The sequence below is a fragment of the Saccopteryx leptura genome, chromosome 9 (assembly GCF_036850995.1).
Source record: "Saccopteryx leptura isolate mSacLep1 chromosome 9, mSacLep1_pri_phased_curated, whole genome shotgun sequence".
NCBI lineage: Eukaryota > Metazoa > Chordata > Mammalia > Chiroptera > Emballonuridae > Saccopteryx > Saccopteryx leptura.
The window spans coordinates 24,832,760-24,848,169 of record NC_089511.1 but is presented as its reverse complement, the minus strand read 5'-3'; the positions used below and the strand labels follow the sequence as shown (position 1 = coordinate 24,848,169).

At 59.4% G+C, this 15,410-nt stretch overlaps 2 protein-coding genes across 4 annotated transcripts in view; one reads left to right on the top strand and one right to left on the bottom strand.

Annotated features, from left to right (window-relative positions):
• The window catches only part of BCAR1 (BCAR1 scaffold protein, Cas family member), a 40,280-nt gene extending 29,832 nt beyond the window's left edge, over positions 1-10,448 (top strand). For both annotated transcript variants that reach the window (XM_066349418.1, XM_066349417.1), the window contains exons 3-7: positions 2,901-3,062; positions 3,232-3,348; positions 4,136-5,233; positions 6,007-6,096; positions 9,480-10,448. In XM_066349418.1, coding sequence (XP_066205515.1) covers positions 2,901-3,062; positions 3,232-3,348; positions 4,136-5,233; positions 6,007-6,096; positions 9,480-9,992 — 1,980 coding nt within the window. In that variant the 3' untranslated portion in view covers positions 9,993-10,448. The remainder of the gene's footprint in view (positions 1-2,900; positions 3,063-3,231; positions 3,349-4,135; positions 5,234-6,006; positions 6,097-9,479) is intronic.
• Positions 10,449-11,314: 866 nt separating this feature from the next.
• LOC136381096 (chymotrypsinogen 2) lies at positions 11,315-14,504 on the bottom strand. Of its 2 annotated transcripts, XM_066349445.1 has the most exons (7): positions 14,348-14,503; positions 13,528-13,631; positions 13,345-13,424; positions 12,921-12,999; positions 12,381-12,561; positions 12,166-12,299; positions 11,315-11,546 (listed from the first exon to the last, which is right to left on the bottom strand). In XM_066349445.1, exons 1-7 carry the CDS (start codon positions 14,397-14,399, stop codon positions 11,385-11,387), a joined length of 792 nt encoding a protein of 263 aa, XP_066205542.1. In that variant the 5' UTR covers positions 14,400-14,503; the 3' UTR covers positions 11,315-11,384. The 2 variants fall into 2 exon arrangements, with proteins under 2 accessions (XP_066205542.1, XP_066205543.1); XM_066349446.1 differs by lacking the exon at positions 12,166-12,299 and having other exon boundaries at positions 14,348-14,504.
• Between the last annotated feature and the right edge of the window lie 906 nt (positions 14,505-15,410).

Below are 15,410 nucleotides of genomic sequence, written 5' to 3'. Positions count from 1 at the left end.
TAGGCGGTTACAAACATCAAGGCAGCAGACATCTTGGTGTGCACACATTTGTGCCCACATTTCCAGGTTGTGCTTTCGTAAGTTGCATCCTCCCGCTCAGAAGACAGGGAAACAGCCTCCTGGTTTGAGCGGTAGAGGTTGGCTGACCTGCGGAGGAAACCTGCCAGGACTTTGATTGGGGGGCTGGGACCCAGGCACCAAAAATGCCACCCGGCCAAGTGTGTCGAGTGGTTAGGAGGGGTTAGATGCCTGGAGCAGAGTGGCTAGAGAGAGTTCAGGGCCACCCCAGGACATTAGCACCCTTTGGGCTGGGGTGTGGCTTTAGGAAGCTGATCACAGAAGTAAGTAGGGACCACAGGGGGGAGGTGTTTTTGTGAGGTCATTTGTGGGTTGAGTCTCTGGGTCAGGGGCTGCAGCTGTGCCTGCGGGAACAGCTGTGGCACTGGATCAGGCGCCAGGGAGACACAGCTGAGCTCAGTCCTGTCCCTTCTGGGAGCTTTGTCTCTTCCTCAGGCTCCTGATGCTGGGTCGTTGGAGGGACCAGGAGCCAGGGGACCCATGTGTGTCCCTCAGTCTCGACGGGAGGTTAGATGGTCATCTACTCTGTCCCACGGCATTCCAGTATTGCTCCATTTCTCAGAGGAGGAAACTGCTTCTGGATGGAGGCGGGGGGGGGGTGGCAATCAGCCTGGGTCCCATGTGAGCCAGTGACATTGCAGAAGGGGGGTCTGGCAGCCGAGCTGCCTGGAGGTGATCAGGCACATGGACAGAACCGGGCAGGCGGCCTGTCCTGTTTCACTGGGCCTTGGTAGCCGTTAGCGTCACACCGTCCCTGCTCTGTGATGCCCTGACAGCGCCCTGCACTGCCCGCCCTATCTTTGGGTGTGCGTCTGGCGGTTGGTTTGTGTGTTTTCTCTGCTTCTGTGTCTGTCTTCTGCACTGTTGAGAAGTGTGTGTGAGAGAACATAGGGGTCTTGGGTTGGGATCCGTGGATCCTCCCGGACTCTGGCTGTGTCGCTGTCCGCAGGGGCCTCCTGGTCCTGCTAATGGGGCCCCAGGTGCAGAGCAGAGCAGGGCAGCATGTGATTAGTGGGCTCAGCAGCTCTGGGGAGTTGGTTTTCCTAACAAGCTTTTCCCCACTGGCAGCTGCCTTACTGTTTTTTTCTACTGGGAAAGCTTTAGCTGGCCAGTATGGCTGCTTACTGTCACCAGCTCAGCTGCAGGAGTGGCCGGCTGCCCAGAGCCCGGGGTCAGAGTCCGGCGCCCAGAGCCCTTCCGCCCGTGCTGCCTGCTCTCTTTCACCTGTGGGAGGCTGAGCGTGGCTTGGGTACATACCCCTCTTCGTGAGGCCCGGTCCCCAGCTGCCCTTTGGAGGCCAGCAGGGCCTGGGGGTGCCTCAGACCTCGCCTCAAGGCCCCGCCAACCTGCCACGTCCCGCCAGCTCCCTCCTGCCTGCTTTGCTGTTGGCAGGTTCCAGTGTCTAAAAATAGCTCTGGAGGAGACGCAAGTCTGGGGCTCAAGGAGGGAGATGAGTCTGGGGAGGGCCGCCAACTCCTCTCCCAGACACGCTGGGGTGGGGGGCAGTGGGCAGGGATGCCCTACGGAATGCCCCGGTGCCGAAGGGGAACCTGCCTGTGAGCCGGTGTCGCTTTGCCACACTGGCTGCCCTGAGGCGGGCAGGGGAGGCCTGGGCAGCAGACCTTGCCAGGCCCTGGGTTGGTGAAGAGTGTTGGCACCTGTGCTTCTGGGGAAGGCTCGCTGCTCCTGGCCTGCTGTCTGAGTCCTGGGGACTGGACGAGCATGGACACAGGACTCGGGGCGCTGAGCCTGGGGCAGGCCCTGCCTCCGCCCTGCTGCATTCAGGGCCATCTGTGGGGAGGGCCCGAGTCAGCCCTGTCCCAGACGTCCCCTTTGATTAGGGAACAAAAGGCCTTTCTGCGGGAGAAGAGCTGAGTGGGGAGCCTGTGGGAGGCGTGCCCCAAGCAGGCTTTGGAGAGCCGGCAGGGCTCTAGCCTAGGGCCAGCCCCCATGCAGGCTGAGCCTCCCACAGGCCCGGTGCTGCAGGCAGGGCTGTGGGCAGCTCGCCGCTCGGCATCCTGGCCAGGGAAGGCCCCAGGGAGGGAAAGGGGCTGGCCTTCTCTCTGGACCGGTGTTCCCTGTCTGGGTGAGGGGTGGTCTCAGGTCCCTGTGGGAATGGGAGTGGGGGCTTTGGTTCTAGTCTCGGCTACTCCCTCACCCACACTCTGCCCCTCCCTCTGCCTGAGAACTGACCCTGAAGTTTGGGAGTCCTTACTGTCACTGTCCTCAGGAGTCTGCAGGATGTGGGGGGAAGGGTGGAGAGGGGGGCAGGGGGCTGTTTGCTGCTCCTCCAGGCCAGCCCCTCCTTGGAGGCCCCAGGCTTTGTCTGCTGGGATCTCCTGAAGGCCACCTCCTTTGGGACCAGCCCGGCACCACCGCCTCCATTTGTCCTGGGTCTGAAAGGTGGCTGCTGGGCCCTGCAGCCAGCACAGCCGCTTTCCGGCAGCCCTTTCTGAGTCGGGTGCAGTGGGAGGTGCCCAGAGGCAAGGGCACCCCCTCAAGGGTGGCCTACCCTCCACCAGCCCGTAGGGACCCTCTCGTGAACTTGGGTCTTCCAGCTGCAGAGACCACACTTCCTTTTCCTGGCTAGAGCCAACATTCCGGACAAGCCCTGGGGGTCCTAGTGTTGCAAGCATTGCATTGCATTGAAGAAAGGGCAGAGAATGCAAGGGGATGGGAAAGCCCTTGCTTCTGAGTGGCCTCTGAGCCCACCCTTGGGGGATACCCTACCTGGAGGAGTGGAGTCCCCCTGAGAATACAAGGGTGGACCCTGGAAGCTGGCTTTCCAGTGCTAATAGTGACAGTCAGCCATCTGTCCCTAGGTGGTGGTGCCCACCCGCGTGGGGCAGGGCTATGTGTTTGAGGCCTCCCAGCCAGAGCAGGACGAGTACGACATCCCGCGCCACCTGCTGGGCCCGGGGCCCCAGGACATCTACGACGTGCCCCCTGTCCGAGGGCTGCTTCCTACCCAGTACGGCCAGGAGGTAGGTGTTGGGGCTGGGGTGGGGGGTGACTCAGCCTGGCCCTCCTCGGAGCTGGGCTGTCTTGGCCCTGGCCAGGGTAGGGGGTTCCTGGGGTGGGTGCTGAGGAGTTTCTGCTTCTTCATCCCCTCAGGAGGCCCTGGCACCTATGTCACTGACCTTCTCCTCTCAGGTATACGACACACCTCCCATGGCTGTCAAGGGCCCCAATGGCTGGGACCCGTCACTGGACGTGTACGACGTGCCCCCCAGTGTGGAGAAGAGCCTGCCGCCGTCCAACCACCACGCGGTGAGCAGTCGGCGGGCGCTGGGGCCTCGTGGGCTGAGTCCTGGCCGAGCTCGGGACTCTGGTGTGACCGAATGTGTGCCCCGGGGTGGGGGCTATGTCTACAGGGCTGGGGGCATCAAGACCTGACTGCGGACCCCGCCTCTGCCCCTTACTTGCTTTGTGATGGGCGCTTCTCTGAGCCTCAGCTTCCTCGTTCAGAGGTCCCAGGGAGGGCCTTCCTCTTGGGGGCTCGAGAGGAACACACAGGGCATCTGCAAGGTGATACAGAATTTGTCATCCAAACTGGGACACTTCTGGGAGCAAAAGGGGAGTGACCGGTAATTACGAGGGCATATCAGGCACAAATGAGGACCTCGGCACACCAGGGTGTCGTCCGCTCCGCTGGCTGTAACACACAGATAGCTCAGCCAGGTGCCTGCCACAGCGTAGAGTCACAGGCGGTGGTGGTGGCGTGGTGTGACAGCTGCTCTCCCACTGTCTGAAGTTCCACAGTGAATTTACTTACGTCATCCTCACAACAAACCCGTGAGGGAGCTCCCCCCATCTTTGGTGAGCAGACAGGCACAGAGAGGTTGAGTCACCTGCCTTAGGTCACTCAGCTAGTGAACAGTGGAGACAGGCTTTTGAGCTCGGGTCTGGCTACAGAGCTGGGCCCTTAACCCTAAGCTGTGTGGATGAGACTCGTGGTGAGCAGATGGGCTGGGCTGTGTCTGTGTATGTGACTGGGTCCAGCCCGGAGGCTCCGGTCGGCAGAGCATGCAGCCTTGACCACTCTTTGGCCCCTCAGGTGTATGATGTCCCTCCATCGGTGAGCAAGGACATCCCTGATGGGCCGCTACTGCGTGAGGAAACCTATGACGTGCCCCCTGCCTTCGCCAAGGCCAAGCCCTTTGACCCAACCCGCCATCCACTGGTCCTCGCTGTGCCCCCCCCAGACTCGCCGCCAGCCGAGGACGTGTATGACGTGCCGCCCCCCGCCCCGGACCTCTACGATGTGCCCCCTGGCTTGCGGCGGCCTGGCCCCAGCACCCTCTACGATGTTCCCCGTGAGCGGGTTCTTCCTCCTGAGATGACTGACAGCAGCGTGGCCGACGACGGTGTGTACGTGGTGCCCCCCCCAGCTGAGCGAGAGGCTCCAGCTGATGCCAAGCGCCTGTCTGCCTCCAGCACGGGCAGCACTCGCAGCAGCCAGTCGGCCTCCTCCCTAGAGGCGCCGGTGCCAGGCCGCGAGCCCCTGGAGCTGGAGGTGGCCGTGGAGGCCCTGGCCCGGCTGCAGCAGGGTGTGAGCACCACTGTAGCCCACCTGTTGGACGTGGCTGGCAGTGCCAGCCGGTGTGGGGGCTGGCGTAGCACCGCCGAGCCTCAGGAGCCCCTGGTGCAGGACCTACGGACTGCCGTGGCTGCTGTCCAGGGGGCCGTCCATGAGCTGCTGGAGTTTGCCCGCAGTGCCGTGGGCAACGCTGCTCATACTTCTGACCGCACGCTGCATGCCAAGCTTAGCCGGCAACTGCAGAAGATGGAGGACGTGTACCAGACATTGGTGGCCCATGGTCAGACCTTTGACAGTAGCCGGGGAGGCCAGGGGGCCACTGCTGAAGACCTGGACCGCCTGGTGGCCTGCTCAAGGGCTGTGCCCGAGGATACCAAGCAGCTGGCCTCTTTCTTGCATGGCAATGCCTCACTGCTCTTCAGACGGACCAAGGCCCCTGTCCCAGGGCCTGAGGGGGGTGGCTCCCTACACCCCAACCCCAGTGACAAGGCCAGCAGCATCCAGTCCCGGCCTCTGCCCTCACCCCCCAAGTTCACCTCCCAGGACTCGCCAGATGGGCAGTATGAGAACAGTGAGGGGGGCTGGATGGAGGATTACGACTATGTGCACCTGCAGGTGGGTGTCTGCCCTGCCAGGCTCTTTGAGCCCTGGTTTACCCGCCCCTGTCATGGGGCCTTCACCTCTCCCACACAGAGAGGGCTCTGTGGCCAGAGGAGGAGCTGGTCCCAGCAGGGCCTCCGGGAGTCCCTCTGTGCCTTCCTCTCATTTTGACTTTCCAGGCCATCCAGGTGGCCCCCAGAAGCCCATTCCTCTCCCCATCTCAGGCCTTTGGGCCAGTGCATCCTGTCACCCGAGTCCTGGCAGTGCCAGCCAGGAATGCCTCTTGAGCGCCTGCAGGGGTGGGCTTCTCTGGTGACCAGGGCAGAGGTGGCTATCTGTTTGGGAAGATGGAGTCTGAAGTATAAGCAGAGACAAAGGAGTATAAGTAAGGATGATGGGAAGATGGGGTAGGGGTGGGCCTCTGAGCAGAGACCTGAGTGCCAGCCGTGTGGTCTCAGCATTCCAGACAGAGCCAGCAGGTGCCAAGGCCCAGGGGTCAGAGACAGGTCAGGTCAGCAGGCCCTAGATGCCTAGGGCTGGGCATGGGTGTGATTCCTGGCACTGGATTAGCGCAGGGAGGATGGCTATGGGCACATGGAGAGTGCTCAACCCCTTCCTGTGCTGGCCAGAAGAGCTGCTTCCCCAGTAAGCTGCCCTGATGCTGGGCCTGGTGACCTCCGTGCAAGCCCAGGTGCAGCGTGCAGCGCCACCTTGTGGCTGCTCATGTCACTGCGCCCACCTGCCTGTGGCACTTCTGGCTCAGCCCAGTCCTTGTGTCTCCCCTCCAGGGGAAGGAAGAGTTTGAGAAGACTCAGAAGGAGCTGTTGGAAAAGGGCAACATCACCCGGCAGGGGAAGGGCCAGCTGGAGCTGCAGCAGGTGAGGCCGCTCAGGTTCCCGGCTCCTCCCAGTGCAGGCTCCGTGTCTGTCAGGGACACCGGCCAGCCTTCAGCCTGTCTCCCGGGCTGTGCCTCTGGGCCCCTGCCAGGCAGTCCCCACTCAGCTGCATGACTGTCCCCCTGTGTTTGTTCGGTTGACGTTATTATTAGTAATTGTGTAGACATTTTAGAGCACACATACAGAGAAGTATAGAAAAGCAGAAGAAAAAAACTACCCAGAGGAGTGTTTAACATGTTACTTTGTGAGCAGTTATATCTGCTTTTACCTCAAGCATTTTTCCATGGCATTAAACATTCCTCATAAATTATTTCTAAAGGTCATACAGTATCTACTGTTGAACATTTGCCTAGTACCCAATTTTCTTTATAAATACTGTTTGCAAACAGAATTCCCTTCATATTTTGGATCACTTGGAAAAGACTGTTAAAAAAAAACAAAACCTAAAGGAGTTTTATTCTGAAGTATAGACCAGCACAACATAAACACAAATATCCGAGGTTTCTCTCCCCCACCTCCCCCAGCGCGGGGAAGGGTGGCCCTGAGGCCAGGAGCACACGGACAGTTTTCAAAGCCAGTCTTCCCCAGCTGTGAAGTGGGGATCTTGTTGTATCCATCTCAGGGTAGTGTGAGCACTATGAGTAAATAAAGTGCAGTGCTAGTCCTGGTCAGGTAGCGCAGTTAGTTAGAGTGTCTGTCATCCCGATACACCAAGGCTGTGGGTTCGATCTCTGGTCCGGGCACATACAAGAATCAGCCAGTGAATGCTTAAGTAAGTGGAATAACAAATCGATGTTTCTCTCTCTCTCCACCCACCCCTTTTCTCTCTCTAAAATCAATTGGTCAATAAATTAAAAAGTACAATGCTTGAAGGCCTTTGATACATAGAACATGCTCAGTAAAGGAATAAATGTTAGTAATTATATATGCCATATATGGAGTCTCCATTGACTTGCCATTGTAAGTTCATATCAGTGAAAAATATGAACACCCCCCCCCCAGCCATCTAATAGTAGAGTATTAGTTGCATAAAGTATGAACATTTACATGGTAGACTACTATGTAGCTATTAAGAATTGTCAGGCCCTGGCTGGTTGGCTCAGTGGTAGAGTGTCAGCCCAGCGTGTGGACATCCCGGGTTTGATTTCTGGTCACGGCACACAGGAGAAGTATCCTGCCGCTTCTCTACCCTTCCCTCTTTCCTTTCTCTCTCTCTCTCTCTCTCTCCCCCCCCCCCCCCAGCAGATATGGCTTGATTGGTTTGAGTGCATCAGCCCAGGTGCTGAGGATGGCTCTGTGGGACCTCTGCCTCAGCTGCTAACAATAGCTCAGTTGTGAGTGTGGCCCCAGGTGGGCAGAGCATTGGCCCCAGACGGGTTGCTAGATGGATCCCGGTCAGGGTGCATGTTGGAGTCTGCCTGTCTTCCCTCCTCTCACCTTTAAAAAAAGAAAGAATTGTTAAAGACCCACTAGACTTCAAAACAAAACAAAAATGAGAATATTCTCTTACTAGACAAGAGAACTGAGTGGTGAAGCTCAACATAGCTAGCTAAGAGAGGGAAAATTGGTTTCAGGTGTTAGGTTTCATGTTGGTTTTACCAATTAAGTTAAGGCTTGACACTTTGGATAAAATAGAACCTGTCTGTCTCTGAGTTTATGCATAGCTGGTCACAGCCACTGAGTCCCCTGGTCAGAACCAGCTTTGGTGTGACATGTTGGTCACACCAGTGACTCTCAGGCGAGGGCTACTGCTAAGGGAAATTTCCCTCTTACCGTGATCTTTTGTACAAACTCACTGGTATGAAATGAAGGACCTGTTGTCAGTGGTAAAAGTAGGTGATAAAATATTATATATAGTGTTCCTAGTTTTCTAAGGAAAAATGAAATTCATGTTCAAAGGAAAACATATTGAAAAATAGTCACCATTTTTTTGTGTGAATTTACTTTGGCTTTTTAAATTTTTTATTATGAAAAATGTAATATATGTATAAAATTGAAGAAAACAGTCCCCCAGGTCCCATTCACCCAACCTCAGCCTTTCTCGAACAGCAGCTAATCCTGTTTCATTGGCCCCTTACCCCAGATCATTTTGAAGATGTTATATGATTTCATCTGCAAATACTTTAACGTGTAGTTCTAAAAGATCATTTACCTGAATTTTAACCAATTATTTTGGGTACATGGGATTCTAGGTGATGGCTACCTAACTTTTTCTGCTTGATGTATTTGAATCTTTATATGTTGTATATGTTAAGGACATTTTCTTTTAACTTTTCAGTTGGAAACATTTACAGATTCACAGGAAGTTGCAGAGAGAGTGCAGGGCAGTTCTGTGTAGCTGTCACCCAGGTTCCCCGCAACTGCGCTCTGACTGGGGGCAGCCCCTGAACCGAGAGACACGCCCCTCCCAGGTTCCCCCACGACTGACTGCGCTCTGACTGGAGGGCAGCCCCTGGACTGAGAGACACGCCCCTCCCAGGTTCCCCGCAACTGCGCTCTGACTGGGGGCAGCCCCTGGACTGAGAGACACGCCCCTCCCAGGTTCCCCGCAACTGCGCTCTGACTGGGGGCAGCCCCTGGACTGAGAGACACGCCCCTCCCAGGATCCCCGCAACTGCGCTCTGACTGGGGGCAGCCCCTGGACTGAGAGACACGCCCCTCCCAGGTTCCCCCACGACTGCGCTCTGACTAGGGGCAGCCCCTGGACCGAGAGACACACCCCTCCCAGGTTCCCCGCAACTGCGCTCTGACTGGGGGCAGCCCCTCCCAGGTTCCCCCACGACTGACTGCGCTCTGACTGGGGGCAGCCCCTGGACTGAGAGACACGCCCCTCCCAGGTTCCCTGCAACTGCGCCCTGACTGGGGGCAGCCCCTCCCAGGTTCCCCCACGACTGACTGCGCTCTGACTGGGGGGCAGCCCCTGGACCGAGAGACACGCCCCTCCCAGGTTCCCCCACGACTGCGCTCTGACTGGGGGCAGCCCCTGGACCGAGAGACACGCCCCTCCCAGGTTCCCCCACGACTGACTGCGCTCTGACTGGGGGCAGCCCCCGGACCGAGAGACACGCCCCTCCCAGGTTCCCCCACGACTGACTGCGCTCTGACTGGGGGCAGCCCCCGGACCGAGAGACGCCCCTCCCCTTGCAGCGCTCCTGTGTTCTGTTTCTATCATTATTTAAAAAATGTTGTAGACATGGCGTCATAAATGAGGTTGGCGAAGCTTTTTGGCAAACCCCTAGGACAAAATACTTATTTGCTAAGGTTACGTGCTCCGCCAGCAGAGGAGGCCTGGTCCCTGCCGCCGTCGGCTTTGTGTCCCGTCTGGCTCTGTGCCTGCGGTTTCACTTTGCTTTCTCTCTCCCCAGCTGAAGCAGTTTGAGCGGCTGGAGCAGGAGGTGTCACGGCCCATAGACCACGACCTGACCAACTGGACGCCGGCCCAGCCCCTGGCCCCAGGGCGGACCGGCGGCCTGGGGCCCTCGGACCGGCAGCTGCTGCTCTTCTACCTGGAGCAGTGCGAGGCGAACCTGACCACGCTCACCAACGCGGTGGACGCCTTCTTCACCGCCGTGGCCACCAACCAGCCGCCCAAGATCTTCGTGGCGCACAGCAAGTTCGTCATCCTCAGCGCGCACAAGCTGGTGTTCATCGGGGACACGCTGTCGCGGCAGGCCAAGGCGGCCGACGTGCGCAGCCAGGTGACTCACTACAGCAACCTGCTGTGCGAGCTGCTGCGTGGCATCGTGGCCACCACCAAGGCCGCCGCCTTGCAGTACCCGTCGGCCACCGCTGCCCAGGACATGGTGGACAGGGTCAAGGAGCTGGGCCACAGCACCCAGCAGTTCCGCCGGGTCCTGGGCCAGCTGGCAGCCGCCTGAGCACTGATGACCTGAGGGATGGAGGCGGGGAGGAGGGCAGCGACCCCAAGAGGCCAGTGCTGTAGTCGTGGGGACAGGCACCCCCAGCTCACCCAGGCCTGGTGCCTCAGACTGTCCGGGGATTTGTACATACTTGTGACAGGGCAGGAGGTGGGCTCAGAGGAGCCCCAGCAGAAGTAGGCCCCCGAAACCAAGGCAGGAGCCAGCTGGGGGCTTCCCCTGAGCACACTGCAGGCCACGGGAGGGCCCGACGCCGGCCGCGGGCGGGAGCCTTCAGACCCCTTGAGACCCCTCGACCCGTGCGGCCTTGGGAGCTGTGTCCTCCCAGGGGTCACTGTAGCTGTGGTGTGTTCCTTCTCAGCACCAGGAGAAAACCCTAAAAAACTATTTTTCATTATTGATTTTCCAATCATTTGACTAATAGTCTACATTTAAATAAAATTTTAAAAATGAAAAGCAGCTTCCTGAGATGTGAGAGGCAAAAGGACCCGCGGGTGGGAAGGCGGTGTGTCCGCCCGTGGTCACCCAGGGTAGGAGCGGTGGGTTGAGGAGGCCCTCACTGAGGCGAGGGGTGGCCTCTCGGGAGGGGGAGGGTCCCAGCAGAAGAAAACCAAGACCTACAGAAACGGGACTGGTCCGGGGAGGTAAGGCCAGGTGCTTCCTGCGAGGTGGCATGAGGTTTGCTCGTGGATACAAGGCTGGGGAGCGCTCTGCGTCCAGCCTGCCATGCAGTCTGGGCTGGGAGTTCGATGTCCTGGCCCGGTTCGGGTTCTGGGAGTTGGGCCTGGTCTCCCTTCCCTGGCTGCTGGCTCTGCCTTTTCTTCCCCCTGTGTCCTAAGTTCTGCCCAGGCCAGGGCTCTCCTTGGTTCTTTAACAGGACAGAAGCAGGTGGGAAAGGGCAGCAGCTCCCTTGTCAACCCTGAGAGTGGTAGGTCCCCTCCTGTGTCTCCAGTGTGGGCCTGGGACAGACAGCCAGGGGCCACTGCTGGGAGGGTCCCTGGAACCACGGTGCGTGCGGCCAGCGATGGGAACACACTCCGGCCGCCGTGGTGCGTGGGGCCTGCAGCCGGCCCACGTTCCGGATGCCGTTCACTGTCGCCGGGCCCTGAGCACACTGAACAGGGTGGATGGTGAGGACCCCGCGGCCAAGGTGAGAGCGTGGGGCCAGGGTCCCATTCATCTACCTGTGCCCTTCCTGCCTACTCTTGGGATTAAGGAGGGACCATCCCAGGGAACCCCCTGCAGCCTGGCCCAATGAAAGCTCAAGTTCAGAAGCAGAGTGGGGCCCCGGAGTCCCCAAAATAGCAGACAGACACCATCAATGTTTTTCACAGGTTTATTGAAGCTTTGTGGGAGCAGGGCTGGCCGGGAGACCAGGACGGGGCCAGAGCCTCAATTGTTGGCCAGGATCTCCTGGACCCAGGGCATGAGCTCTGTGACACGGGCGTACACGCCAGGGCTGGAGGTGGAGCAGGTGCCACTGCCCCAGGAAACAATGCCCACCAGGGTCCAGGCTCCATCCTTCTGGCAGACCAGGGGGCCGCCAGAGTCGCCCTGTGGGAGGAGAAGGCATTGGATCTGGCAGCCCAGGTGGCCTGGCCCAGAGGCCTGCCAGTGTTGCTCTGAGAGCCCAGTCTGGGGCCTGACAGCCAGTAGACGTGGCCGGCCAGCGCTGGTAAGGCTGTGACAGAAACCTGAGCAGCTCCTTTGTGGTCTGCACCCCTGGAAGTCTGGGCCACCCCCTGGGGCAGGGTTCTGTAACAGGCTCATGAAGCTGCTTTGATTGACAGGAAAGCAAGGGTGGTGCTGGCTGCCGGGCAGTCACTGGAGGGGGTGCTGCCTCTGGAGCCCTTTGGGCTTCATGTTCCACTGCCCAGGGTGCGCACAGCGCACCCCCAGGAGGTGCCGTTTGCTCAGACGCCAGCATCAGTGAGATTGCCTTGTAGACGCTCCAGACCGGAGCCCCTGGTCCTCAGTGATCCACCAGGAGCCCTGCCTTCCCAACTACTCGGGAACGCCCAGCATGAAAGGGGCGGGTCCTAGAAAGGAAGCTGCCTGCTTGCCCGCTACTTCCATTTCCTGTCTGCCCAAGCCCCTGGTCTGGGCTTTTGCCCGAACCCCCCCGCCCCAGGCTAGGAGGGAAGGGGTGCAAAGCGAGCCCAGGAAGCCGTACCATGCAGGAGGACACGCCACTGGCACCGGCGCAGACCATGAGGTCAGTGATCTTGTTGCCCCAGAACTTCTTGCAGTTGGTGTTGGACAGAAGGGGCAGGGCGGCCTGCTGCAGCTTGTCGGGGGTGTTGGCATCTGGAAGGGCAGGGTGGGTGGTCAGCAACCACAGCTCCTCCCTGCCCGCAGCCCCACCTCCCACCCCGGGGGACCACTCACTGCTGTGTTTGGTCAGGCCCCAGCCGGTGGTGGCGCACAGAGTCCCGGCAGGGAAGTCGTCGGCAGCGTTGGGCAGGCACACGGCGGACACGGTCTGGGAGAAGCGGGCGGGGGTGGCCAGCTTCAGCAGGGTGATGTCATTGTTGATGGTGAACATGTTGAACTTGGGGTTCTTGAAAACCTGTGGGGTGGGACCGACAGCTGCAGTTGGGGTCTGGGAAGAAATGGACACAGGGCTGGGCTCCCCCTAGTCGCCTCGGTCCCCTCTCTGGACTATGGCCTCTTCAGCTCAGCAAGTCCTTCTGTGGGCACAGGAGCCTGAGGCCCAGGCCCGTCCCTGCATGGAAACTTGCACAACCTGCTTTCTACTTTACCCCATCATGATGGGGTGTTGGGGTGACCGGGAGAAGCTGGGACTCCCTTCCCATTCCCCTGAGCCCAGGGGCGGTTCAGACCTGTTGGGCCAGCCCAGTTAGCCTAGGCTGCAACTCCCAAGGGCCTGCGCTGCCTGGAGCCACGTGGATCCCGGGACTACCATACCTTGGCGATCTTCAACACCTGGATGTCCTCGTCATCTGAACCCTGGTCAAACTCACCGGCCACGACCCGGTGGGAGGTTCTGGAGAGGGCCAGAGAAAGGAGGGGTTCCGGATCTGAGGTAGTGGGGCCCTGCTGGGGGTGCAGGTTGCTTGTATATGAGTGTGAGTACATGTGTGTGCACGTGTGTGTATGTGCGTGCCTCTGTGTGGTACGGAGCTCAGAATATCAGCAGCTGCCCTGGAAACAGCTGTGCCCACAGCCTGCCATGTGTTTCCTTCCCAGTCACTCCTGGGAGACCAGCAAGACTTGAGTTTTATCTATATTCCCAAACTAGGAAACTGAGGAGTGGAGTTATAGGACTAATCCTCAGTCCTAAGGGTCCTCCTCCTACCCCAAGGGTTTCCCAGGGACCCCAGGCCCTCACCTGACCCCGCAGTGGGCGGCAGTGACCACCCAGTCCTCGCTGATGAGGGAGCCCCCGCAGAAGTGGAAGCCGGTGCTGTCCTGGAGGGGATGGGGAGGTAGGTCAGTGCTGGCCGGACCCCAGCAGCCCCAGCGCGCCCACCACCCCAGTGTGTCCCTCAGTCACGGGCAGAATCCCCCTCACCTGCAGGGACACCTGCCAGGGCCAGGAACCGGGGACAGCGTCCTCCCCATTGACGATCCTGGACAGACCGCTCAGCACGGGGTGGATGGCGGGGACCCCGCAGCCTGGGCGAGGGAGGGAGTATGGAGTGAGAGGTGGAGGCCAAGGCCCCACTGCCCAGCAGTTCCCCAGTTCTCCATTCTCCATCTGCTGTGCCGCAGCCCAGAAACCCAGCAGGCTGGGTGCGGTGGTGCGGGGCCAAAGCCTGGCAGGGAGGCTGGGCTCTGGCTGGAACGGCCCCGTCATTTTCTAGCTTAACCGCGGAGTCTCAGTCTTCCCCTCAGCAAAATGGGGACCATACAGGTGCTAACCTCACAGAGTGGCTGTAAGGATATAAGGTGAGTTAGCAGGAAAAGCAGGAAGCTTTTCTGTTCCTGGCACATAGTAAGCACCCAGCAAACAAGAGTTTAAAGGGTTGGATTCAAGGGCCCAGAAGGGCTGGTGGGGGCTGCCTACCTGCTCACTGTCTAAGTCTGTTTGGTCATCACCGACTGTTCAGAGAAGTTTTTGTCCCTTTGGACTTGTCTTCCCTGTGGCCTGCACAAGGTGTGAGGCCTTGGTCAGCCCTAGGGACACGCCCTCCTCCCTGGGGCCTCACACTGGCTGGTCTGACCCAATCTTTCCGGGGTCCCCATTGTAGAGATGGGGCTGGTGAGCTCCGAGGGGCGTAGACTCGCCAGCCTCAAGTCACCACGCACGGTTGAACTGGGAGTAGCGGTCCTAGGGCCCGTCCCCAGGGCCCGGGACAGCCTTCCCGGCCTCTACCTGCCCAGGTGCTCACCGAGGGCTGAGCCCAGGAGGCCGAAGCAGGAGAGGAGCCAGAGGAAGGTCATGATGCCAGTCAGGGAGGTGTAGGACGCCAGCCTGGGAGGCCCTGCCTTTTATCCCTGTGCACCGGACTGTTATCTGGGGACCTTGAGGTGACAGTCCCTTTCCTGAGCATGTGCCAGGGCGGGTAGGATGTGCCAGAGCAGGCCCTCCTGGGACAGCAGCAGCTGTGCCCATGGCTGAGCTGAGACCAGGGCCAAGGGCAAAGGTGGGGTCGGCCAAGGTGGCCCTTGACCCACAGCCAAGGGGAGAAGGAGATGTCACGGCTGTTTTTCTCTCCCGTTGCTCTGGGCTTCCTCCTCCAGGCCTCGCCTCGAAGGGGCTCATGGCAGCAGCCAGACCTGGGCAAGATTTGAGCCCCAGCCTAGTCGCGTGTGGTCTGGAGGAACTTGGACAAGTAATTTAGTTGGTCTGTTAGTTGTTCAGAAACCTCTGGGCAGTGTGGTCAAGTAGGGGGGAGACTCAGTGACAGGTGCGGGTGAGGGCGCAGGTCACCAGGGGCAGAGGGGCTGGTTTTTGCGGGTGGATGGCCACGAATCTCCAGTGAAATCTTCCTTCAAATCTGTGGCTGTCCCTCGGGCTGTTGACAGTGCGACTTGGGGAGGCAAGCTTCCACTGCTAGTTCACACAGCCCCGGGCCCTTCACCCAGCGGCCAGCCCCAGTGAGAGCTAGTGCAGGCGGGGCCCCTGGGGTACTGGGGGTGCGGAGGCCTGCTTCAGGCTGCGCCACAGGCGGGTAGGGGCCCTTACCCAGCGACTGGGAAACGGAAGAGAAAGACTTGAGGGTGAGGCTGCCAGCTGCAGGGCAGGGCCCCCAAAACACAGGGACAGCAGGACCTCATGATTGTTCTAATCTAATCCCTATTGCATTGATGATTGTATTGTGGTGGTTCCCAGTGCAGGTATTGGCTCCTGACTGCAGTGGGCCCTTGGCAAGTTACCCTCTCTGATGCTATTTCTATGTATGTAAAGGGGGATGCTTAGAGTTTGTGTCCCCCATTGGGAAAGGGCATGGC

Coding starts and splice junctions, on each gene's coding strand:
- LOC136381096 (XM_066349445.1), bottom strand. CDS start 14,399: ATGACCTTCCTCTGGCTCCTCTCCTGCTTCGGCCTCCTGGGCTCAGCC. Junction 12,562..12,920: donor AGGTGTTGAAGATCGCCAAG/GTATGGTAGTCC, acceptor CCCACCCCACAG/GTTTTCAAGAACCCCAAGTT. Junction 11,547..12,165: donor GTGGCGTGTCCTCCTGCATG/GTACGGCTTCCT, acceptor CTCCTCCCACAG/GGCGACTCTGGCGGCCCCCT.